The 25,776-nt window shown below is 37.2% G+C and overlaps 3 protein-coding genes, 1 long non-coding RNA gene and 1 pseudogene across 6 annotated transcripts; 2 read left to right on the forward strand and 3 right to left on the reverse strand.

Moving 5' to 3' along the window:
• The first annotated feature begins 738 nt into the window (after positions 1 to 738).
• Positions 739 to 9,409, forward strand: LOC149049792 (G protein-coupled receptor GRL101-like; annotated as a pseudogene). Its single transcript, XR_016182263.1, has 9 exons — positions 739 to 804; positions 2,302 to 2,373; positions 3,789 to 3,860; positions 4,702 to 4,773; positions 5,392 to 6,397; positions 6,953 to 7,043; positions 8,260 to 8,334; positions 8,875 to 8,922; positions 9,339 to 9,409. The product of XR_016182263.1 is annotated as a G protein-coupled receptor GRL101-like (transcript).
• Positions 9,410 to 9,583: 174 nt separating this feature from the next.
• On the forward strand, positions 9,584 to 11,516 carry LOC149049793 (uncharacterized). The gene is made up of 2 exons (XM_089195323.1): positions 9,584 to 9,976; positions 10,221 to 11,516. Exons 1-2 carry the CDS (start codon positions 9,961 to 9,963, stop codon positions 10,601 to 10,603), a joined length of 399 nt encoding a protein of 132 aa, XP_089051449.1. The 5' UTR covers positions 9,584 to 9,960; the 3' UTR covers positions 10,604 to 11,516.
• Positions 11,517 to 11,581: 65 nt separating this feature from the next.
• Positions 11,582 to 20,726, reverse strand: LOC149049794 (anoctamin-4-like). 2 transcript variants are annotated; one of them, XM_089195315.1, is made up of 13 exons: positions 20,529 to 20,677; positions 20,003 to 20,140; positions 19,280 to 19,441; positions 18,921 to 18,957; positions 18,525 to 18,636; positions 17,476 to 17,527; positions 16,975 to 17,072; positions 15,146 to 15,279; positions 14,879 to 15,031; positions 14,700 to 14,752; positions 13,789 to 13,997; positions 13,483 to 13,615; positions 11,582 to 13,176 (listed from the first exon to the last, which is right to left on the reverse strand). In XM_089195315.1, the coding sequence occupies exons 1-13, from the start codon at positions 20,658 to 20,660 to the stop codon at positions 12,994 to 12,996; spliced, it is 1,596 nt and encodes a 531-aa protein (XP_089051441.1). In that variant the 5' UTR covers positions 20,661 to 20,677; the 3' UTR covers positions 11,582 to 12,993. The 2 variants fall into 2 exon arrangements, with proteins under 2 accessions (XP_089051441.1, XP_089051440.1); XM_089195314.1 differs by lacking the exon at positions 13,483 to 13,615 and having other exon boundaries at positions 13,011 to 13,176; positions 20,529 to 20,726.
• Positions 20,727 to 20,818: 92 nt separating this feature from the next.
• On the reverse strand, positions 20,819 to 22,386 carry LOC149049795 (anoctamin-3-like). The gene is made up of 4 exons (XM_089191552.1): positions 22,360 to 22,386; positions 22,174 to 22,230; positions 21,312 to 21,376; positions 20,819 to 21,213 (listed from the first exon to the last, which is right to left on the reverse strand). The coding sequence occupies exons 1-4, from the start codon at positions 22,384 to 22,386 to the stop codon at positions 21,156 to 21,158; spliced, it is 207 nt and encodes a 68-aa protein (XP_089047678.1). The 3' UTR covers positions 20,819 to 21,155.
• Positions 22,387 to 22,403: 17 nt separating this feature from the next.
• On the reverse strand, positions 22,404 to 25,732 carry LOC149049796 (uncharacterized). The gene is made up of 3 exons (XR_016183390.1): positions 25,583 to 25,732; positions 24,704 to 24,940; positions 22,404 to 24,047 (listed from the first exon to the last, which is right to left on the reverse strand). It is a non-coding gene; the product is annotated as an uncharacterized LOC149049796 (long non-coding RNA).
• Between the last annotated feature and the right edge of the window lie 44 nt (positions 25,733 to 25,776).

Consider the following 25,776-nt stretch of genomic DNA (forward strand, 5'->3'; position numbering starts at 1 on the left):
TCACGCAAATTTAAACATGTTCCTCGAGTCGTTCCTTTCAAGGTTATAATTTGCATCCTCGAGTAATGGACTTCGTGCACGCTTTTAGCCTTATCTTTTTTTTCTTAAGGAATAACTTTTTTAAATTTCCCCAATGTAAAGTGGAAAAATTTTGCACCAAAATTATGCAAAAAAAAAAAATATATATATATATATAGGTCACTGTGCTCGTTCAAGAGCTAAAGACCATCGTACCTCTTTTCCCACAATACCGTGTGGGCGCTCATTCCTCTGATTACGTGATTTTTATGCGCAATAAAGGATGCACAGTGCAAAACTGAGGAATTACCTCAGGCAAAGTGTTAAAGCAGATTTAAGCAATCGTATTTGATTGGAAGAAGCAAGTATCGGAAGTAGCTATGTAATCAACAAGCAACAGGTTAGTCCTCGATTCTCCTGAAACGGTTGATAGCGAAACTAGACTTAACTTTCAACTTGGTATCTAGTTTCTTTTACGCTATCCCTGTTTTCCATAGGATTTTATCAGGCAATCAACTCGAGGAACTACCCGGAAATATTTTTGCCAACCTCTCCAAGCTGTTAAATATGTAAGTCATTAAGCACTACACCCGATGTCCCATGAATAGTGTTTTCGCCGACGTCACAAAATGTATTTTTGAAGAGATATACTATGTTTCACAGTGCTCCAAAGCTTTCTTCGTCACATTTTCATTGACTTATTATATGCCACAGAAAACTGGACAAGAACAAGCTTAAGAGCCTCCCCAGGGATTTGCTTGGTACTCTGGTCAACTTAAACGGGCTGTAAGTTTTGTGATTGGGTTCAAAGATATCACTTACTTTAATAATGACATATTGTAATCCGCGAAAGCATTATCGAAAATAAATAAGTCCTCTAATTTAAAAATATGCATAGTAAAACTATTCCTTGGATTCAGTCTCTATATGAAAGTGGATCCATTTTTTAATCTCGCTATCGCGCAATGTCTTTAATTAAAAGAACGTGTTCTAACAGAGTACAAAACACGGAGCTGAGCTAAAGCTGTCACGCTATCTGCCAATGTTTACTATTTTTTTGTAAACATGCCATGTGCCGTGATTGATGTTATTAAAAAACGTGAGCAGAGACGAAAATCCTCAAAGAGAAAATGAAATGGGCAGTCCGAGTTTCCAAGGTTTTCACTCCCAGTGAGATTGTGAGCTTTCTTACGGCAATAAAAATCAAACATAGATAGCACTCGTATAGCATATATAGTTTCGTGTTCTAAAACAAAATAGAACCAAGCAGGAATCATGAAAAACATAACCAAACTGGCATAACTGCTAAAATTCATGTAAATCATGACGGTGTCAGAGCGACTGCGATCATGATGAGGTCAATCGCGGCTAACTGTAAATTCGGCTGTCGTTCATTCAGTAAACATACGACTTCAGCAGTTTGTTTTCTAGTTGCCTTGTGAAAAAAAATTTGCGTGTCTTTATGAGCCACAATTAGATCGGATTTAAATGCACATTTCACTTTAAGATTCTGTTATAAGACTGAAAAACTTCTGGCAACAGTATTAAATTCGACCTGCCGAACGTACTATTTCAGTTTGTGAACTAATACAGATTGTGCACTTTGATGGTTGTAAACTTTGATTGTTTGACATTCATTTTTGACAGCTTTGGTCTTATTCAACCAATCAGATCATTTGAACCATTCTAACAAGGATTCTGAAACTTTATTGATTTGGCTTATTCTAACTTGATTCATGAGAGTATAGAACATGCTGACGGCGCTTTTGCTTGCTTCTAAAACTACAATTTGTTTTGAAAATAGTAAGTAATGCGTGGGAAATTTGACGGATTCTTTGTTATAAAAAAAATAAAGACAACTCCATCAAGGGCGTGGCAAAACTGAATTGCTCCCATTTGTACTAAATAATATCGTTGGAATATGCTACTTTGAAAACAGTAGGATAACGCGGGTGAAAAACTAATCGAGACGACGGGGAGTCCTCTGTGATACTACTATCACACTATCAGCTGACTCTAGATCCACGATATCTTGTTTGCCTCAGTAGCTCGATACACCAGGGTTTACTTTGAATAAGTGTTGTAATCCGCAAGTTTTGTGTCTGTTCATGCTCTGTAACTATTACTTTGTAGCTACCATTTAGTTTCCCTGTTGATGCACGTGTTTACATCTCGTACCCGTGGTGCAAAGTCATGCCTCTAACAGATAGACATTTATTCGTTTGCCTAGCCAGTCCAATAAAAAAATTTGGGCATTTATCTAAAACATAATTTACATTTAAGGTATCTGTCCGAAAATAACATCGAGAATTTACCCAAAGGGATTTTCAGCGGCACGAGAAAACTACAGGTTCTGTAAGTACAACATTTGCAAAAATCACCCGATGGATTTTTCTTTTTTTGTATGCTTAAGAAGCACTCCACATTATCCGATGCCATATCATACTATGACATTACCGACCACACCACATGTAGATTATTGAGGATCACATAAACCATCTCACGGCCACACTTTTCCCCATTGGATCACAGCACATCATATCATTTTGAAACCTTCAATACTGCTCAAACTTTATAATTTCTGAAACCCTCAACGAAAGACATACCTTACTATCTCAAGAAGCACTCCATATCATACGATGCTATACGATGCCAAATCATACTTTGACATTGCAGACCACACTACATGTAGATTACTAAGGACCACATAAACCATCTCATATCCACACTTTTCCCCATTGAATTACAGCACATCGCATCAGTTTGAAACCTACAACATTGCTCAAACTTTATAATTTCTGAAACCCTCAACAAAAGACACACCTTACTATCTCATACAGTACCACACGTCATCATAAAAAAGAACACTATAACACGTCGCATCACATCGCATCACACTTTACTATGTCATACTACCCCACAGCACACCACACCATGAGAAGGAACACTGCAACACATCACATCACACTTTACCATGTAGTACCACACCACAGCACACCACACCATGAGAAGGAACACTGCAACACATCACATCACATTTTATTATGTCATGCCACACCACAGCACACCATATCATGAGAAGGAACACTACAACACATCACATCACACTTTATCATGTCATACCACACCGCACCACAGCACACCATATCATGAAAACGAACACCGCAGCACACCATATCACGAGAGGGAACACCGCAACACATCACATCACACTTTGCCATGTCATATCACACCTTGGCACTCCATATCATGAGAAGGAAGACGGCAACACATCACATCACACTTACCAATTCATACCACACTACAGCACACCAAATCATGATAAGGAACACTGCAACACATCACATCACACCTTATCATGCCATACCACACCACAGCTTACCATATCATGAGAAGGAACACCGCAACACGTCATATCTTACTTTATCATGTCATACCACACCACAGCACACCATATCATGAAAACGCACACTGCAGCACATCATACCACACTTTTCCATGTCATATAACACTAGAGCACACTGCATCATCAAAAAGAACACCATGGCACATCACATCACACTTTACCATGTCATACTGCACCACACAATACCTCAACATTCCAGTCATACCCTGCAAAACCACTCTATTAATTCACATCATAACAAATGATCCACAAAACATCACACCACATAAGACTTTCCCGTGAGCAGTTGCCCTTACCTCATATTATGGTGGATATTACAGCTGTGACTTTTTACTTCCTAACGCCGATTTTTTTTTCTCCACAGCACTATTTCTGATAATAAGATTCCCGGTGTCACCAACGAAAACTTTAGGGACCTTCCAAATTTGGTTATTTTGTGAGCATATACCCACTGATGAATTCATCATTAGACCACCACATTATATCTTAAAGCCCACTGGATCCTACTGGGCTTACTAAAAATGAAAATTGGTTTATGACAATGACTTCCTGTAAATAAACACACTTTTAAATTGAAAATCATGAAATAGGAACATGATGTTCTAGCGCTAGCTTTATATTTGTTGCATCAAAAATACAGAGAAACCGTATTTACTCTGTTTTAGTTGTTGTCGTTTAACTTACAAGAGGATCCTGAAAAGACTTTTTTAACCCTTTAACTCCAACGAGTGACCAAGAAAGCATTTCTCCCTACAATATTAATACAATATCAAAGAGAAAAGTGATGAGAATAGGGAACACATCAGTTAGGAGATTATTTGTTGATCCTGCACCAAATGCTCCAAACTAACAATAGAATGACTGAATTGAAGGCAGAATGATTAATGTGATCTTGGGAATGAAAGAGTTAACGACTAAACTGCTTGAATTCTAGCGAATTTTATCCTACTGCAGTTAGTATGTCGCTGGTACAATGGTACAATAAAAAAACTTAACTGGCTTATTTTTGAGAAAAGATTACAGGTATTTATTGCGAGCACAGAGCGAGAGGCACCTTTAAAGAAATCGGGATCGCCAGTTTGCACAAACCTCATGGTTTGTTCCGAGATCGATTTAGACTGGAATCCGGAGACGTTGGGCAATAAAAAAGGACGAATCTTCACGGCGTTTAAACATAATTTAAACACGCAACAAGGGGGCACACGTTTTGACATCACGGTGTAGTTTCAATTTCTTATCCATACCTATTTATCGATGGTAGCCTTTTTTATTTTTAGGAATATGCAAAATAACGAAATGTCTGAGCTTCCTAACGGGTTTTTCGATGGAATGAAGGACATCATGAAAGTGTAAGTTTTATGTAATGGTCAGTAATGGTCAGTTAAACGTACAATATTATATTATATTATGTTTCAAGTTTCCTGCAATACCGACTCCACAAATATTCAATAATAATAATAATAATAATAAAATCTTTATTACCGTGTCAATGTATTTAGCTCATAGAGCTAATTGGGGACACCTACTATTACTAAATTAATAGAAAAAACTATGTACAGTATCATAATAAGTAACAATATAGCCGATAAACTATGCATTAAAATTTAAAAATATTCAGAAATATTAACAATATTAATATTATTAGCTGGTTTAGGTCAGTTTAACCTACTGAAAACTTGTAGCTATACAGAGATTGTTGCTGAAGTTTCAATCTTTTGCAATTATATGGTTTTCTTTTTCCTCTTTTGAGGCCCCATATAATCACAGCCTACCTCACTTAGCTTCAAAATCAGCGGAAAGTTTGGTGCCTCAAAGACCATTCGATTCACTATCCCTAGATTGAGCCAACAGCAACCTGGAAAATAAATTATACCCCATATTTTGATCATGACCTTTCAGTGTGAGTGACAACATATCTTTTGCGTTTTTATCCTCACTGTATTTTCCCTCTACATTGTGGATTACAGGATAGTGGACACCAGTCTTATGTGTTGTCATCTGACAAAAGAAGACGCCCAATGCACCGCTTTATACGACGACAGCTTCGCCAGTTGCGAGAGCATGTTCCGCGACTCAGCTCCACGTAAAAGTATTTGGGCAATCGGAATCCTTTCTTTGCTTGGTGCTGTGTTCGTAATTGTGTGGCGTCTAATCTTTAAAGAGAGAAACGTAGTCCAGCTTATCATGTTAATGCACTTAGCAGTTGGGGATTGCTTGATGGGCGTTTACTTGGTCACCTTAGGTGCCAAAGACCTGTTATGGTCGGGAAGTTACTATCTGCATGACTTCCAGTGGCGATCCGGTTTGTCGTGTCAGGTTACAGGTGCGATCTCAGTGTTGTCCAGTGAGGTGTCTGTAATGGTACTGGCGCTCATCTCTGCTGACAGGCTGAAGAACATCGTTTTCCCATACCATGGTAGAGGGCTGACTCGCAGGAAGGCACACATTCTGTGCGCGATTATTTGGGTCCTTGGTTTTGTCATCGCATTCCTTCCCCTCAGTGGCATTGGCTACTTTTATGACGCCCTAGAGCGCCCTGCCTACTACGGACGTTCCGTTGTGTGCCTCCCACTGCAACTGTCCAACAGGTTTCCAGCTGGTTGGTAGTTCTCCATCGCTATCTTTGTCGGGTTAAACTTCCTCCTCTTCCTGTTCATGACGGTGGCCTATGTCGCAATTTTCCTTAAAAGTTATCGCTCCAGCCGTCAGCTTGCAAGGAAAGGAACCCGACGAGAGGTGCAGGCAAGAAAGAAGAACGCAAGTTCCAGAAGGGAGAAAGCATTGGCCAAAAGAGTCTTCTTTATCATTCTCACAGATTGCGCCTGTTGGATGCCGATAATAGTCATGGGCATCAGGTCTTTGGTTGAAAAAGATTACAGTCCCCGAGGAGATCTTCCTGCCTGGATCGCCGTGTTTGTGCTGCCAATTAACTCAGCCTTGAATCCAATTATCTACACCCTATCAACCCCTCAGGTATGTCAGGGACGTAAATTAGTAAAGTGCAATCGACGGATTTCTCCATCGTGTTTATGCGTTAATTACGTATCCTCGCAGAATGCTTAAAAGTAGATAATGAAAGATATACCTCGTAGGCTTCCTAGGAAAAAACCTTATCGTGGTTTTATCGTCCAGTGGAAGAATTTTTTCATAAAAGAAAGAAGTAGGTAGCTTATCAAATGTTGCGATTGCAAATGAACACGGCTGTGACATTGAATTTCAAAATGATTTGTTTCACACAAAAATTTCCCGCTCCTTGAAAAATATTATTACAAATATCTGCACATGAAATTTCTAAAAGCTACTTGAACAGTTTCTCATAGTCCATGTTGAGGCATTTGGAAAATATCAGAATTCGATAAATGGCCATGCAACTTAACAGGCTTATTCTAGCAATCGGCTCTCCTTGTGTTTAAATTGTATGATAAGCTTTATCACTGTTTATGAAAGTTACATTTGTAAACTCTCTATCATATTCTATCTTAATTTATACAGATTTAATGAAATATTCACTTTTCATTCCCCTAATAGGTGCAGGGCATATTGCGACCTAAACTGCGAATTTTGATGAACCATGTGCGCAGCTTTTTCTCTTGCTGTAAAAAACAACAAGATCATCAAAGTGAGGTTTACCATTTTCTTCAGTCACTGTTAAGTCACTACATAGGTGGGAGGTATCATATTTTTGTGATAAGAAAGAAAAGCTCATATCAGTTTGCCTGAAAATAATATGGCTCAGTGCAATTAATGGAATTAGAAACTTGATTACATCCATTTTGAAATCACTGGTGGTCCTTGTAATTTGATTAGCCCTGATTGGTGCACCATTTCTTGCTTTAAATCGCATCATTTTCCCGGCCAATGAGGAGGCTACGCTGAAAACAAAACAACCAATCAGATTTCAAGGCTTGTATAAAGTGTCCAATCTAATTGCAGGAAAATGAAAGACGAAGAGTATCATGTGGCAAATTTTGCAATCTTTGTTTCCAAAACTCTTGTTTTTTAAAATGGATGTAATAAAGTGGTAATTGAACCTTGTGCCGTGCAATTTTGGTCTGAAATCATACTTGTGATTTCAAATCGAACTCGCGCTATGCGCTTGGTTGATTTTGAAATCACACGTATGATTTCAGCCCAAATTGTACTCCACTCAGTTCAATTGCCATTATTTTTCACATTATCGCATCAATGGAAAAGCTCAGTAAATATAATAAGAACTTATCCAAGGTCACTTTTAGAGTATTCACAGCATGTTAGATTATATGAGCATACATATATATATGAGTTCACATATGGCAAGCCAATTGTAGCAATATTCAATACTAAAATTCAATTTCAATTCAATGAAATTCAATTTCAATTCAATGAGATTCAAGTTCAATTCAATGAAATTCAAGTTCAATTCAATGAAATTCAATTTCAATTCAATTTCAATTCAATTTCAATTCAATGAGATTCAAGTTCAATTCAATGAAATTCAAGTTCAATTCAATGAAATTCAATTTCAATTCAATGGAAATTCAATGGAAATTCAATGGAAATTGAATTGAACTTGAATTTCATTGAATTGAACTTGAATCTCATTGAATTGAAATTGAATTTAATTGAATTGAAATTGAATTGAAAATGAATTTAATTGAATTGAAATTGAATTTCATTGAATTGAACTTGAATTTCATTGAATTGAACTTGAATCTCATTGAATTGAAATTGAATTGAAATTGAATTGAAATTGAATTTTAGTATTGAATATTGCTACAATTGGCTTGCCATATTCACACGTAGACATGTATAAATATGAATATTTACTGTACATGTATGTTGATTGGTCACGGTAGATCAGGAACAGGGAGACGATGGAATGCTTGAAATGGTGGAAATGGTGCAACTTGGACAAGCAGATCCAGAGCAAGGTAACTTCTGTTAAATTGATCTTTGGCATTTATCCAGGCAAACCAAAAAGAATAATCTATGAATACAAGATACATTAGTTAGGAAGCTGATTTATGTCAAAATAATGGATGAAGGACCAAAAAGAAAACTTTTTATTCTTTAATTTTCTTTATAGCTTTATTTATCTATTCAATATGCCTTTGGTGGTCGTGTAGTAAGAATGGATGCCACATTAACAAAACTTGTTTTGCACAGGTTGTATTGCTATTTAAAATAAGAGACCTCACTTTAAACATACTTGACATTAACAGTATACTTTATTAGTATTGGTACGAAACGACCGAGCTGAGTACTAAACAATTCAACTGACTGGATACGAATCGACCGGGTATGAAACAACCGTGAGTCGGTACGAAACCACTGGTAACCAACTCAAATAAGGTGGTAACACCTTTATCTGTTTTTTCCTTGACGATATTGGAAGAACTTGAAGAAGAACTCCCATTAATGAGTTGCAAAAGCAATAAAGAAATAGAAACAACTGATTCATTTTCTGTTAGGTGCAGGCCAAGTTAACGAGGAAGAACACGTGCTGCCGGCTGAAGCAGGTATTACAACAAACAAGACCCAACATTTATTATCGCAATGAAGTCCTTAGATTAAAAAGATGGATATGCCTCATTTGATCTTTTAACGTGGAGTTCCCAAAAAGGTTTTGTCTGTTGATCAGTTTACTTTTTTTGTCGTAATTCACAATTTTTTTTGGCTTTTTTAATTAACAAAACTCGACGAATATTGTAAGAAGGCGGGAAAGGCGGGTGACCTGCGATGAATCAGAATGATTGTTGCATATAAAGGAAACCCGGAACAACTTCGCCGCCTCGTGGGCTAATAGGGTAGAGAATGAATTTGACTTTACTTTAGCCTAACTTAAATGTGTTAGAACAGTTATGAAATAAACACACAAAGTTTAACTGTTATCCTGAAGTAGATGTCACTTATTTGTTGTGTTCAATATTTGCAGCTCAAGAAGAAGAAGTACATTTGTTGATTGGCGCAGAAGGCGCTTTTTTAAAGCAATTTTATTTTTGTTAGACTGCTTATTGTGACACATGTCACACTCGATCGTGAATATAAATTTTTTCAACTAGCGTTGGATAAGGGATAATGTACTGTGAACATTTAAGAATATTTCTGTTGGATAATTTGATACCATTTCGTTGTTCAAGCAGAAAAAGACGAAGATGAGGGCAACGGAGGAAATTTGCAAATGGTTGTTGTGGAAGGTGAGTCGTTCTCTGAGAGTCTGTATCAAAGGACATAGCCTTGAATGCTCTTTCAGAAAATAGTAAGTGTTAGTGGTAAAACCTACAGAGAGTTAAACGAAACGAACCTGAGAGGACCCCGAAAGCATTGCGCTGAGACTTCTATCAAGAAAAGATCTGAGGGGTCATCATTTTTCCAAAGAAAGAGGTGCTTGGATGCTCACTTTGTTCATCTCTGTCATGGAAAGGAAATCTTAATGTCATCAATATTTTCATTCGGAGCTAATACATTGATTGCTAACGAGAAAATTAATCTTAGTCTGTTTTTTTTCCATTTCAGTTCATCCATACAAAGGACCACGAGATAATGCAGTCCAAACTATGACTTATGGACAAGGTAAAGTTTTCATTGTACTAAATCAGTTTTAAAGCGGTTCATAAGTCATCACCACTTCTTAATTTTTGTCTTTTTAATTTACGCCAAAGCCACCTTTATAGTTTTTTAGTTCAACTACTTATATTTTTTCAACTCCAAATTACGTTTTCAATACCAAATTAACCAATTGTCTTACCGATTGACTTATCAATCAACTTACCGATTAACAAATATCAAGGTTTTGTTTCCTTCTGTTTCAAATCAGAACAAAAGCAGGATTCTGAACAGGACAAGGAAGGACAACAGGCAGCTTCCACAGAACAACCATCAACTTCCTTTGAGGGTGAAGAAGAAAAAGAGGCCGTTGAATTTGAAACCAAAAGTAGTGACAGAGATGATCGAACTACCTCGGACCGACCACCAACTCCTTTGAAGGAAACCAGCGAAGAAGCTATTGAACACGAAGACAACAAGAGAGAAGAAAAAGAGAAAGAAGAAGAAAAAGAAGAAGAAGAAAAAGAAAAGGAAGAAGAAGAAATGGAATACGAAGAAAAAGAAAAGGAAGAAGAAGAAAAAGAAAAGGAAGAAGAAGAAAAAGAAAAGGAAGAAGAAGAAAAAGAAAAGGAAGAAGAAGAAAAAGAAAAGTAAGAAGAAGAAAAAGAAAAGGAAGAAGAAGAAAAAGAAAAGGAAGAAGAAGAAAAAGAAAAGGAAGAAGAAGAAAAAGAAAAGGAAGAAGAAGAAGAAGAAGAAGAAAAGGAAGAAGAAGAAGAAGAAGAAGAAGAAGAAGAAGAAGAAGAGGAAAGTAAGATCGCTCCAGATGAACCATCTGCTCTCTGTAAAGAAACATTTGAGGAAGCTAAAGAATACCGAGACACAATGGGTGAGGATGATGAGAGCAAGAACGTCCCAGCTAAACCAGAGTAGTAAAACTACTTGATATGACACAGGCAGTGACTTAACTTAAATATAATTATAAACGTTTTATGTAGCACTTAGATTTGTAGTTTCGAGCTGGAATAAGCAGATAGCGAGAAAAGACAGCAAAACTATACAGAAAAAAAAGTTCAGTTACTCCACAGGATCGTAAAGACTACGGTGAACTAGTTCGGTAAAATTGGAAAAAAAAAAGTCACTCACTGAATACAAAGATATCTAGACACGCATTTATCTCTTGTTTTACTCAGAAGTTACGATAGCATTTAGCATTTGCAACATGTATACACAATATGTTGGTAGGAGACGGTTGAGGTCCTTTTTCTTGCATGTTTCCGAGTTTCATTATACTGGTCTATTTTAATCTTCTCTCTCGTCAAATAAAATTTCATGTATTGCTTTTGCTTACAATAAAAAGAAGATCAGGTTTTAGAACAATTTTGTAGCACCGATTAGAAGCCGTCTCTGGAAAAGTAACATACATTCCTGAAACAAGGTGAAAACGTTTGTGACTAACAAACAACAGAGGCTTAAAGATGTATGGACAATGAGATTGTAATCGTGATTAAGTAAGCAACGCTGTTAAACCACATGATTATCAATAAAACCGTCGAGAGAGTTTAAGTTACTTTGCCTTCTAGAGATGACTTGTTACTTTGCGAAAAGTGATAAAGACAACACACTACCATCTGATTTGCAATGAGGTAGAAGCAGAAGTAAGGAGTTTATTTGTGGACCGTCTGTCGGAACATAAGGGGTGGCCTAAGATTTATATTCGACCGAATGCGACTTCCCTTTCATGGAAAAAGTGAAGAAAGTTTCGGTGATACCTTGAGAGCGGGACGGATTATCAGACTTAAAACTGTAAAACGCATAAAAAACCAACAACAAAAATCAATCAAACAAACAAAAAAACTAAAAAAATTAAGTAAAAGTAACTGGCAACCTAGAATTGGCACATGGAATGATTGTTAAGCTCAGGCGTGATAATAACAGTACTTTGCTCTTCTCCAATCTACATCGAGTCTGTATGGATTAAAAAAAAAAAAAAAAAAGAAAAAAAAAGGTGTACAGAGAATTAACCAGCGTATCCTACTAAATCAGAAGTACATTGATGAGACGAAAGTGCAAAGCTGCTTTGCTATTTCCATTGACCCCTGCAAGTCTCGTGCCCCTTAAGATACCCCAAGACAACCCACGGAGTTCTATGAGAGAAACTCCCTCCTTACCCACTCAGCTCTGTCTTTAAGGTTTTTTAGTTGATTAATCCCGCCATTACTAGCCCCTCTACAGGAGTCCATACACCCTTTAATTTTCATTTTCTCTTAGTTCAGGCATCGACGAATCCAAGGAACTTAGTTTTAAAACCTTAGTTTTAAAACTAAGGCGGAAACGAATTGATATGGTCCCTCACTAGATTTCGCATATCAATAACGCTAACGTCTGGCCCGTTGGCGTTTTATGTTGTGACTCAAACAGAAAATGCAATCGCCGTAGGAAAATGGAGTGACAAAATCATGAGCTACGCAGGCGTCTGTATTGCATAGCAGTTTATTTTGATTACTGTTACAAAGTCTGTATTGCCTAGCAGTTTATTTTGATTACTGTTAGAAACAAGTCTTAGATGGATCTGTTCTTACTCCTTTACTTTAGCACGGCATTAATGTATTTGGATGGCTTCATTGGAAAAATAAATATTGTATCTCAAGTAACCAAAAGACCTGGTATTCTCTTAAAGCCGCTCGATGCCAGTAAAAAAAGGTATAATAAGTAATGAAGGAATGGAAGCACCGACGCAGCACCACAGTTTCTTTAGAGACGTACTCCCTTTATTCTATCTAAAACAGACACGTACTGACCATTTGCTATTAGAAAGGTTAAACTGAGTTTATAAATGAAGACTATCAATCGTATGGGTCACCGAGCTATGACACGCAGCTTGTGAAAAGCACTGGCTTTTGGTGAAGATTTTCGAACTTTGCCTTACGTTTACCACAAGAAATTATTCAAAATATGCGACGGTGGTATTATCAGATTTAACTACCTATACCGATACTCGTTGACTACGAGATAACTTCTGTCAAAACACGACATTCTACAACATTTCACAACATTTCATCCTGGCCGCGCGAATTTTCCCTAGGGACTAGAGAGACAGAATCTTGTTGATCTGCTGACCGTAAGGCTTCGCGGGCAAGAAAGTTCTCTCTCTTGACTTGATTATCAACTTCCTTCGGAACATCGGGGATAATCCAAGCCAAGATTGCCGTCATACCAAACACGATGTGCTGCACAAAATAACAAAATAATAAGACGATCAGCCAAACACAAGAAGAAATATTAGATGGTAGGTAAGTTTCTTCAACTGAACCGTTTTTTTTTTTGGTTGGTCAATTTTAAATGTTTCACAGAACTGCTACAAGGATCAACTAGGAAACAGAGAGGAACACAGATAGGGTGGAATCTTCTTTTTACAACATTACTGCAGTAATCTCCACCAACAATTCTATTTGTAGGAAAATACTCCGATTCTCAGTATCCCATCAGGTGCATCATAACGAGCGTCCCACAATTAAAAGTGGACACAAACTCACCAGAAAGGCAACCACAAAAAACAGCTTGGCCGCCAAAATATGCCAATAGGCTGTCGAGAACTTGTGCGCATTCGGATTTGGAAGGGTCGTGTTGAGTATTGTAATTTTTGGTCGTTCATAATACCCTCGGAATCTAAAATGCAAGCACACAAGACCTTTAAAACTTGAGTTATAATGGATGACTTATGATTCTTACAATAGTGTCACCAAGCGTCCAGCAAGCTTTGACAAATTAATGAATCAGTACACTAATCAGTAAAGGCGATTCTTTTTTCTGCAAGAACTAAACCCTCCTTGTTATTTTACCTGCAGGTAGATAAATTAAACCCACAACTGTTAATTCTTAGGGGGAACTCAACAGCAGCAGCTCCAGAAGGTCTCTCAGACTCAGGAAAATCATCCACCGCAAAACACGACAAGGTGTGGTTTACAAATCCTTCCAAGCTGTCGTTGTGTTCACCTAGGGTGTAATACAGTCTGGGGACGAATTCGGAAACAAAGGCAATCACAAAGCCCTAACAAAAAGGGTAAGAAAAAAAAAAGTTACCGTGATTATACATTGTGGCTTTCCTTACAATAAGTTCTCTTTGGTTTTAAATCAAAACGCCGAGTACGACATGTTTTTCACCTTTGACAACAAGTAGAAGAAAGAGATAACTCCCTGCTGTATTCTGCTCTTTAAATCGCTGATTCAAATTATTCAAGTATGCTTCCTTCAACTAAAGTGACTCGAACCGCAGCATGCAGCACGTACGATTAATGAAGCAATACTATTGCTCAAGTTCTTTTGAATACAAACTGTTTTCAAGCAAAATGAGCGGTCCTTTTAGAACATGCTAAATCATTGTCTGTCCGCTTGAATTTGCAAGTTACCAAAGCCATAAAATATCTCATCCTAGGAAAGTCCTAGTAGGAAATCCTTCATTTTTAGCTCTTACAGGTCAATAACTACCATCAGGAGACCAAATTTGTCTATATTATTGTTATTTGATTTAAGTCAGGACCAACCTTTTTTGCTTGAACATGGGAAAAACTGTCTCATCAATTTTTTCTTTATTCGATAAAATTGGGGGAAAAAACAATTGTGTTTGTAACTGAATCTGTCGCCCAAGTAATTTTCTCTGTTTATTTTCCGTTTTTTTAATGATTTTCTTTCAATTTCAATCATTAAAGAAATAATATTCAAAAACGCACAACTTTGTTTAATAGATTCTTACATTTACGACCACAGAGATCTTCGTAACGCCTTTCAAGATTGCGTACCAAATTCCTGTGAAAACAAAAGGTTTTTTTTTTCAAGTGTTCTATTCGGTAGTTCCTAAATAGAATTTCAATTAATAAAAAATGTTTAAGACCAACAAAAATAATCGGCCCTCTCTTTGTATATAACGCATACCTATATCCTGCGCACGAGCTGCCATTGGGCGCTGAAAAACCACGATAAACTTGTAAGCATCAAGACGAATTTCCAACAAGTTATTGATGAGGGCAAAGAACGGTCCAAGTGGAAAGGCGGCCACAAATAGTGTCACTAAGCCATACTGGATCACTGGAAAAAACAAAAACAAAAAAAAACAAAAAACAAAAAAACAAAACAGAGTTTATAACCAGTAAAATGTCAACCATCTCCTTCGCTCAACCGTACAAGCTGTGCAGTTCTTACCCATCTCAAGGTAGTCATAAAACAACCCGTGCTCGGGATACTGAGTCAAGTCATAGTCCAGTTCCCAAGGTGTGTATTCGGTCAAGTCGGGGGTTTCAATATCCTGACGGCGTCTCCACCAGTTCTGAAGCTTTCTGTGAAAAATAATTATAATAATAATATAAACCTCAGTCAAATACCAAGTGAGTTTTCGCGCGAAAACATGATATCTTCATACGCGAAGATAACATGTTTCTCTTTACACGTGGAAACAATACCGATACTATGATTATATTATTACAAGGCCGCTTGGAGCTACGAAATTTCTCTTCACGCGTTGAAAAATATTTCTCTCGTTCGTTTCGCTCACTCGTGAAATATTTCCCACTACTCGAACAGAATTAATTATCTTCGCGCGGCCATGTAATATCCTCTATTTTCAGGAATAAAAGAGACCATAGAGATAATAATCATAATAATAATAATAATAATAATAATGGTGACGATATCAACTACAGCAATAATAATAATAATAATGAAGATGATAATGATGATGATGATGGTGGTGATGATGATGATGATGATGATGATGATGATGATGATGATGATGATGATGATGATGATGATGAAAAATAGGAGTACTTACCCAAATGATCATCCCACTCATTTGAAATTTGAGTCAAAATATTATTAATCCAAAACGTTCACAGAATGAGTGACTTGGCCTGTGAAATACTGTTTTACAGGACTAAACAATTAAAAGTATTATTTCACTGTAAAATGTGTTTGGAGCATGTTCCCACAATAATATTATACATGGAAAAATTTCTCTGTTCTGATTGGTCAAGATAAATGCAGTTTTCATGCAATTCAGTGCGGAAGAGAGTTAATTCAGTGCAGAAGAGGGTTAATTCAGTGCAAAGAAAGTAACAAATCAAACATTCTGATTGGTCAATAATCAAAGAAACTCACAGATAGCCAATCAAATGAGAGCCTTGGATGTCGCAACAAAATTTGAAAATTTGCGAGCGAAACAATGGCCTGCGTTTTAAGTAGGTTTTCTTTCGCCACCGCAGCTGAAAACAGCTCAGACAACGAAAACACTGTAAAAAGCACTGTTTTTAGTTTCGGTCTGGAAAAAGTGGTGTTTAGAGAAGGGAATTGCCAAGGAAATCGAAAATTACAAGCCGACCTAGCTTAACACTTTGCTCAAGCGATCCAACGCCGAAATTAAAAACAAACATGGTTGAACCTCGAAAACGACGATTCTATTTCATCGAAAGTGATTCGATTGTTTGAATAAATTATATTTGCTCTTGATGCGCGCGCTTTGCTTCTGCTTAATTATGATAAGCCATCTCGTATTTTTTCATGTCTATTATTATCACGTAATCCCATGATTTTTCTCGTGTAATTTGGAATAAACAAGCACTTGTTAATTTTTTCAAAGACCACAAATTGCACTCGCCCTACGGGCTCGTACAATTTTGTAAGTCTTTGAAAAAATATACTCGTGCTTATCTATTCCAAATTGCATTCGAAATCATGTGATTACCTATACAAATACATTCCCTGATTTTTTCAGCGATTCCGGTTTTCTGATTACCATGCCAGTGTTTCACTTACGCTATAAATGTGCTTCTCCAAGAAGCTATTACACCTATATGTATGTCGTATTGCAAAACAGTCCAAGTATATCGAGCAGAACGTAAATACTCCTAGTTAACAGTAAACTGTTATTACATTGGAATACGTAAATGTCCATAAATGTGTTATTTTCTAAAACCTGCCTTAAGTCCAACGAAGCGGGAACGTTAAAAATGTACCTCATCTCTTTACGGGCTACTTACGGGACGATTATTTCAATAAAATTATTGAAGATCTGCTTTCCAACCATGATAACTGCCAGCTGAACCAAGAGCTCAAATAGGCAACCTGCCGGATTACACTGCCAGAACAACATAAAAATGAACTCAGAATGCCTGACTTTCTATTTTCTGATTGAAATGAACTAATATTGTCCAAAGGAGGTAAAAAGTCAAAAATAAGATTCAAATTGTTAAAGCAACTATTTCCAAGTCGGCAAACCTTGCATTGTCAAATTTAACGAACATCACATACACCCTTACAATATAAATTCTAATCAAACGCGTCCTTTTTAAACTGGTCCAACTAATGGGACCAAAGGCGAAAAACATTATTTACTTCAATTACAAACAATGTCTAAAGACGATCTCCCCTTCCTTTTCTCGCAAATTTTTGACGACAGTACCGTCTGATCAACCCAATGCAGCTTTAAATACCCTAAACTGTCACAAAAAAAGCTTTACATATCGAATACTTTTTCTTACCTCTTCTTGTCGAAAACCAAATATCCTGTTAAATTCTGCTGGCCTTCCAGGGCTGAAAACAAAAATTTTTTTTGTCAGCGCAGTTCTTTCTTCCAGAGGGACGAAAATTGTTGTCCCCGTAGGTCTGTTCAGTACCATTTTTAAAATTATGCATAAAAAATCTGTCTCACCCTAAACAGATAACTTATAATTGTCAGTTGAAAATATTCTCAAAATACGATTCAATACGTTCATTCTACCGCTGTGATGCCAAACAATTTTCAATGTGTTTAACGCTTCTATGTAAATAGATAAAAGTTCTTACTGGTAATTATGTAAAACTATTTTTCTGAAGATGTTTTACTTTTGATGTGAATCGCGACGTTTCAATGGCTTAGTGCGAGTTTTCTTTACGTGATGAGGTCGAGTGTATACGAGTCACCTTCTGAAGCATTATGCTCCAATGTGGTGGGCTGTTTCTCGACAACTTAGCGCATTTCGAAGATTCGCTGTAACACGGTTCTCCTGTTGTTGTTTTTGATCGTCAGTATCACAACACAGCATCACAAAGAAACAAGACAACAGCAGAACCGTGCAACAGCAAATGGGTGAGGGAAGATCACGATCTGCATGTCATTCGAAGAGCCTAAATCGTGAGAAAAACAATGACACTTAAGGCTGGCGGGATAGATAGTCGGGGATTTCAATATTTCTCGATGATTCCAGAGTTTTCTAATTAATGAAACTCGAAATCGTAGACATTCCGATTGTCTGATGGTTGACGAAAAATAGAACAGACACCACTTCATTTGGGACTCGGGGCTACAGGAGCCAAGGAATGGTAGCAAATTAAAACTAACGACAGTTCAAAATAGGAGTTTTCATTAGCCTTCAGTAATCGCGGATCATCGCAAAAATCTGGGTTGCGTCAGTAAAAAAAAAGCGCTCTGGTTTTAACCGATTTGTCGTCAGTCATCCCAGAAAATCGAAAATGTCTACGATTTTGAGTTTTCTTTCTTAGGAGAACCCTAAGTAACTTTTTTCCCATTGTTGCCATAACATAAACTCACCTGAGTTTAAAAAACGCAATATAAAAGAGTGACGAATAGAAGTTCACAAACTGGAAAAGGTACATCTTAAATGAAAAGATGTCTTCAAGCTCCGTCTGGGTGCGAGGCATCTCTGAAATAAAAACAGATGATGAATTTAACCCTATCCTTATTGCATCCTACTTTGTTAGCTTTCGACGCCGCATGCCAATGCAGTTTAGAGGTACGGAAGGATTCGGCTACTAATTTTGAATTTAAAATTCCTATGTAATGTGTAATGACCACAATGTGCACGAGTACAGTAGTACGGTTAAGGTCAGTTGAAAGATCGGATGCATTGATGATTCAATATCAGTAAAGTGGTCAATAGCTTAAAGCATGAATGAAGTTCACTGAATTCATTTTCTACACACGTACCCCATCGCGTCAAAATCTCGGCCAGTTTTTCGTAAACCTGGAGATAAAATAACATAATTAACAAAAAGAAGTCACCTGAGGATCACACTAAATGATCAGTTGTTACTCCAAGGTATAAAACCATCCGCTGAACTTCTACTGTTAACCCTCTAACTCCCAAGATCTGATTGAGAGGTTACATGTTCATCACTTCTGGGAGTTAAAGGGTTAACTAATATCTGCTCATTCAAGTAGGAACCATCGCTGTGTAAGAGTCGCAAACGAACATCTAAATGATAGGGCAGACAACAAAAATTTACCCCAAGATGTTTACTAGTTGTGTACCGTCTCCATAGAAAAAGATAAGTTTATGCAGGTACCTTGTTGAGGAGCATGATGGTAATGAGATTTAGGAGAGCTGCAGTGCCGGACGTGGCCATGTTTACAGCTCCCATGTTGTAGTCGCTGCTTGCGGCTAACACCGCGTATACTGCAACACGGTATACTACAACAGCAAACACGGCGATGACGACAAGCGCCAGCTGCGATACAAAGACCATAATACTATAGATCAAAATTCAGAGCTTCGCTGTTGCACCTCTTATACTCTTTACTAAAACACTACGAGCCATACCGGTGACCAAAAGCCAGTTTTTCTGTCGGTTATAACTAGCTTGTAAAAGACGCCAGGGCTACAGAATTCAGGTAAATCTAGATTTGAAAAGGTCAAATTGTTGCAGTAATATGAGCGTTTCGCCTCGTCCGAGTAGCGACGCCCAATAGTATCAAGGTGGTGGGTGGGTGGGTGGATGCGAACAGTTGACACCATAGGAGGGAAGCAATCTCCTAGCAATCAAGCCGCAGCCAACCTCCAGGCACCTGTCAACACAACACCAACAAACCGGTGCACGGAATGGACACTCAACCAAAAGAGGGAGGTGGCGAGGGAGGGAGGGAAGGAAGGAAGGAAGGAAGGAAACAAAGCAGAAAGGTAGTAATGCACATCGATGCCGTTGCGAGGCTCTGGTGAAACTGCTGCATTATCTCGGTTTAAACCTGGCCAAAATCACATTGAGCCTTATTAAACATTATCCAGTTCTTACCATGAAGATGATGAAACTGAAACTACAAATAAATCTGGGCACTTTCCTCCCAAGCGATATGAAAGGCTCTTCCACTTTCGTGATGGGGTTCAAACGGCTCTCCATCGCTACTGCCTCGTACTCGGGACGAGGTTGTTCCTAAAACAGAATAATGAATTGGAGCTTGTACATTTATGGAAAGATGGTCAAATGAAAAACACACTGAACAGGACTGACGGTCAAGTTTTTGCGAGTCTTTTTAAGTAATAAACTCTACCTTGAGTTCAAACGAACACAGTTCAGAGATTCGTGAGATTAATATTAATTGCTTATAACATGCAACAAGATCAACAAAAACGTTTACATTTAAAGCACCATTCACAAAACGAAAGAAAAATCGACACGGAGAAGTTAGTAGTGTGGTTTTTTGTTCCTGGATAAATCCTAAACGGCATAAGCTTACCTTGCCAAGCCTAATCTTTGCCTTCTTACAAATAATTAACAAAAGTCATAAATAAATACATTGATTGATGAATTAATATCGTACCTCTTCGTCCTCATATCCCAATAGATCCCATTCGTAAGCAATCTCTGCCTGCCGCCTCTTCCAAAACTCAAGAAACATGGTGGCTGTGTAACAAATACACACATGATCATCAGCAAAGTATTTCATTAACATTACGACCCTGAAAGAATCAGTATCACCAAGTATATTTTTCTTTTGTTCCATTTCACGGCAACTTTATATAATACTTTAAGATTCCCAGTCCTCAATGAGCCCATTACACGGCTGATATGAATATAAGGCCTTTGGATTTGATAGAATGCACATATAGGCCTTGCCAAACTCATCACTTACACAGGAATGTAAGACTCCAGTCTGACAAGTCTATAAATCACACAAACAAGGCCCATGATGGCTGCTGGGAGCAACATCCATTTGTAGAAACCTGTCAAACAGTCAAGAGAGTAACATTTGTTTCATGACACTGTTTTCCTCATTGACATCCAAACTTCATGCATTGTGCAATGTCCTTGAGTCTCACTGGCTGACTAGAATACAGTCATAGCCTTTAATATGTGTTTTTCCAAACATAAAAATTATATGCAGCCATGATTAAACAGCTGAAACAATAACTTACTTCAATCAGAGTGCACATGAAATTTGAAGTCATTAATTATATTTACCTAACCAAGCAAAGTAGATTCCAATTTTCTCTCCAAAGTAATCTCTGCAACAAAATCAATGAATAATCAACCAAAACAACTATTAACAACAAAAAATGATGCACACACCTTGAGTTAAACAGTCCTGTGTAAGTGATTTTACCTGATATGATCCAATGGTTGCATTTTGTACCAGCAATGTGCTTTAACCCAGGTGTCAAACAACAACTGAAATAGCAACAACCCACAAATACAACTATCATTGATTACCAACTGTAAAACTGGAAAAAACGATGCAATAGAAACATTTATAACTGCACTTAAAAGAAAATATTGAGAAAAGCTATCAAAAGTTTCAAGTCTGATATATCTGAACACAAGCTTGAGAGGAATATCAAGAGTAGGGGTAGAAGTAAAAATATTTGGGAAGGAGAAAATTCAATGAAAAAACAAACAAACAAACAAAGTTTTCTTTGGTGATTTGACTTGTTCAACTCTAATTTTCCTCTTACAAGTTCCTACAAAATAGGAATTTACCTTAAAACATCTAAAAGCAGGAATGTGATAAGAAGAAAGAAAAACTTCAGGGGACAAAGTATTGTTTGATTATATAAACTGTAAAAGCTGTATGGTAGACTGGATGGAGAATTGATGTTTACATCTTTGAAAAAAAAGGTTACATGTACTGTAGCTTGAATGACAAATCAGCTTTGAAAGAAGTTTACAAAACTGATGAAGTGTAAGTTGAAGAGATGGATGGCATAGATTGGGTTGCCGATTGTTCCACAACCACAGTCATGTCATACCCAGTTAGTTGAGTCATTTTGTACCCAGCTTGAGTATAAAATGAATGAGTACAAAACAACTATGGGTACAAAATGACTGCATACCATAGATTTGTTTGGGAGTTTATTAGGTCCAAGTTTTACATACACAATGTACACTGTAAACTTAACAGGAAACAACATACACAAAACTAATTAACCTTACGAGGTCTAATTTAAAAATAATAATAAAAAAATTACCTGTCTGGCATTTTCAGGTCTTAGAGGATCATTGGATTGATCTTTTTCATAAGTGCCCTACATCAACCTTTGTAAAATACAAAAATGATGGTACTGTATCAAGTTATTCCATGCATTATTGTGGTAATTTTTGCAATGTATAGTTCTCTACATGTCAAATTCCTTGATAAAGTAATTATAAATTACAGTGTGCTCATCAGATGCCAAATCCATCTCTTTTACCTCTCTCTCCAGTAAAAAAAAATCAAATGCAACTCTTTAATTTGTAACATCAACACCTAAAGGTAAAAGAACATGTTTCAAAATGCTAAAAAATTACTTTTGTGTGTGTTATGAGCAACTGACAACCACACAGTTGTCCTAGATATGATTAAGACAACATGATTTTCGTACATGTTGTGTTCAAGTCTGATTGAATTATTTTGATGGTCATGAACAAAAAGCATACCCTGAAAATTGGCCTGAAGTACAATAATTATGCTTTGTTGCTATTCAGAATCCCTGGTTTCATTGATCAAAACTATAACAAAATTCTTGAGTTCTCCAGCTCAGTTTGAGCACTAATAGGACAGTGTACACATCATGCTTGTAATTGGACAGTGTAATAGGGCAATTAACACACCATGCCTGTGTAAGTGGAAAGAAGGTGTTGCATGTGCAATTTGCTATTGTCTCACATTTCGCCCCTTTAACTGTTTTTTTTTTTTTAGATGAAAAGGTACAACGGATGCCTTCACAGTGCAATCATCCAATTTTGTTAATCACTTGGATAATTACAGCCTGAATTGGACTCCTCTTAGTCTTATTACTATTATATACATGTACAATGTACATGTATCAGTCTGAATAGCTCCCCATGTACAAGCTTAATGTTCCCTGGATCAAGACATCCATTGTCCAACTCTCACTTGACTAAACATATGGACATGTAGTTGTTTGATGTTATTCCTTCTTTGTATTAAATTTTCATTCTAAAATTTTGATCTCACGAGAATGCCTTAAGGCCTATTTACACAGCATGACTTTGTCGCATGCGACAAGCTTACGACAGGCCTACGACATGACTTAAGAGTCGTAAGCGAGTTGTAGGTTTGATTTACACGAAAAAATTCGTGTCGTAAGCCTGTCGTAAGCTTGTCGCATGCGACAAAGTCGTACCGTGTAAATAGGCCCTTACTGTACTTTCTGAAATAAATGACAAGAAAACACAGTTGGCTAACTTTGCCAACATTTGGCTGAATCCTGTTCAAGCAACCTGACATAATTGTTGATTCAAGGAAAATATCATTATTAGACTCCAAATCACTCTGAGAAAACTGATGCGGTATGTTGCCTTTTCCTCTGGCCAGTCCCTTGCATGGGATCATTCAACCATATGGAGTGCACTTACAAAAAATGAATCACGACCTATATAGCTTTGTTTGGCTTTTTCATGTCCCTTTAATTCCTGACAGGAGACAAAGCTTTTAATTTTAAGTTTTGTATGATATAACTGTATGTCAGCCTTCTTGGGCCTTCAACTTAATAAGCATGTGCAAATATGAGGGCCCTTAAATTTGTTCACCACTGCCCTTCAGGTCTCTGTTTTCAGTCACTCTAAATTCTGAGAAGTTTCAAAGCCTATGATATTCTCTTCTAAAGGACTATCATTCAGGAACTGCTCATTTTTTAAACCTAGAGAAATCATTGTAAATTGCAGTGATCCATCAAATTATACCATAGTAAATTTCTTGGACACTTTTTAAGTTTCACAGTAAGGAGTTGTTATACTGAAGACAAAAAAACAAAACAAAACAAAACTTGCAATTAATTTTTTACCTCTTGTAAGGGATAAGCTGCAGCCTAAGATCCATTGCCAATTAAGCATCCAATGCCTAATATCATATCACAAAGATGCATAAATGACAAGGATATGCACCTACATTATGTCAGGTATAAGTTTCTGATCACACCATACACAATGTGATACATGATATACTGCAAAATCAGTTTAATAAGCTGACATTAATAATTAAAATTAATACAAAAGAGAATACTTCAAAGAGTCTTGCTGTTATCAGGGAAAACTGACATGTACCTTTAAATTCCCTGTAGGTGGCAATATTCTTATTGTTCAATGACTGACAAAAATATATTTCTCTTCCTAATGTAAAGGGCCCCAAATTTTTAAAGCTAGTCATTAACATAAAGTATAGTTTTGATTAAGATTGCTTCATTTTTACCAATCTGAATCCTCTTCTCACCATACTGTGTTCTTGTCAAAATTCTGTGAACGTGCTTGCAATTGAACATCAGTATTTACTGTACTTCTATTTGTTTTGCCATCTCTGTCTGAGATGTGTTACCTGAGTATACTATTTTATAAATCAGGCAAAGGATGAATATAACATTTGGTCATTGTTCAGTGAGTAGAAGACCTACTATAGCAGGTACTACAAGACATACATGACTGTAAAACTATCAGACTTGTAATGTTGTAATGATAAAGTTGAGTTCAAAGTAAACATCCTGTGTTACAGGAATCACTTACAATTCTGCTTCGCTGAGCACTTTTGAAGAAATCATCACGGCTAACCATAACCATTTGTTAACCATAATCCTGATGGTTAACAAAGAAAACGTACTTGTCAAGTTTGTCTTTTCTGAAGGCACAAGTGAAGTAGTTTGGCTGCTCTGGGAGATCTTCAGCTCTGAGTACAAATGGATTACGCATTCCAGTGGTATCAAAACATCTCTCAGTCCAATCTCTTGTGTCAAAGTCATTCTCCTGTCAACAGAAAAGATTGTGTTAATTTCAAGCACTTATCAGGCACTTGTCAAATACATGTAATTTATGAAGATTGCGTGACGAAAACAAGTTACGCTGTCATGTCTATCATGAGGAACGGTTCTTGGGAGATCGTGGGCGACTCTTCTTAAGAGGCATAGCGAGTACAACGGACACGTACGGTCCCCGTACCCAGCAGTCGGAGAAAATGCTTATGGAAAATGAGCGTCATTGGCTGTGACTGTCTGCATCAACATCACACTGATCGATACAGTACTGAAAATAACATTGAAATGAAATGCTTATTGATTAATTAGAGATTTTTAAATTTAGAAATTGAACATGGAAGCAGGTGCCAGGAAACTTTTAGGGAGCAACAGGAGACGCTTCCAAGGGACTGAACACATGCATCATCCTTCGCTGCAGGGTTATCAATCAATAATTGCTTTATTATAAGACATACATGCGAGGCAGTGAGTTTTTAAAGTGTTTCCTCCACCTAGGCTTTGAGTATTTACTCTATTTCACATCATGTGATTCACGAAGATGACGTCTGCTTGCTCGATTATTTTTGAGTCTAATGCCCCATGTGGATTTTCTAAAAATTGCTTTTGGGTTCCCACTTCTAAATATGTTACTTACTTAAAGAGTCGTGTGAGACAGTTCATTTCAGGTTTAGCAATCAAATAGCCATTTTGAACTCCGCTTTGCTTCGTTCCCAGGACCTCTCCTCCCTGAGAAACAGGACCGAGGTTGTGACTTGATTTGCATAAGCATCCCGCGCGAAAGAGAAATCACCGACGTTTTTGTGCTCATCATCCCTACAGGACAACTTA

The sequence above is a fragment of the Pocillopora damicornis genome, chromosome 2 (assembly GCF_964200805.1).
Source record: "Pocillopora damicornis chromosome 2, jaPocDami1.2, whole genome shotgun sequence".
NCBI classification, from domain to species: domain Eukaryota; kingdom Metazoa; phylum Cnidaria; class Anthozoa; order Scleractinia; family Pocilloporidae; genus Pocillopora; species Pocillopora damicornis.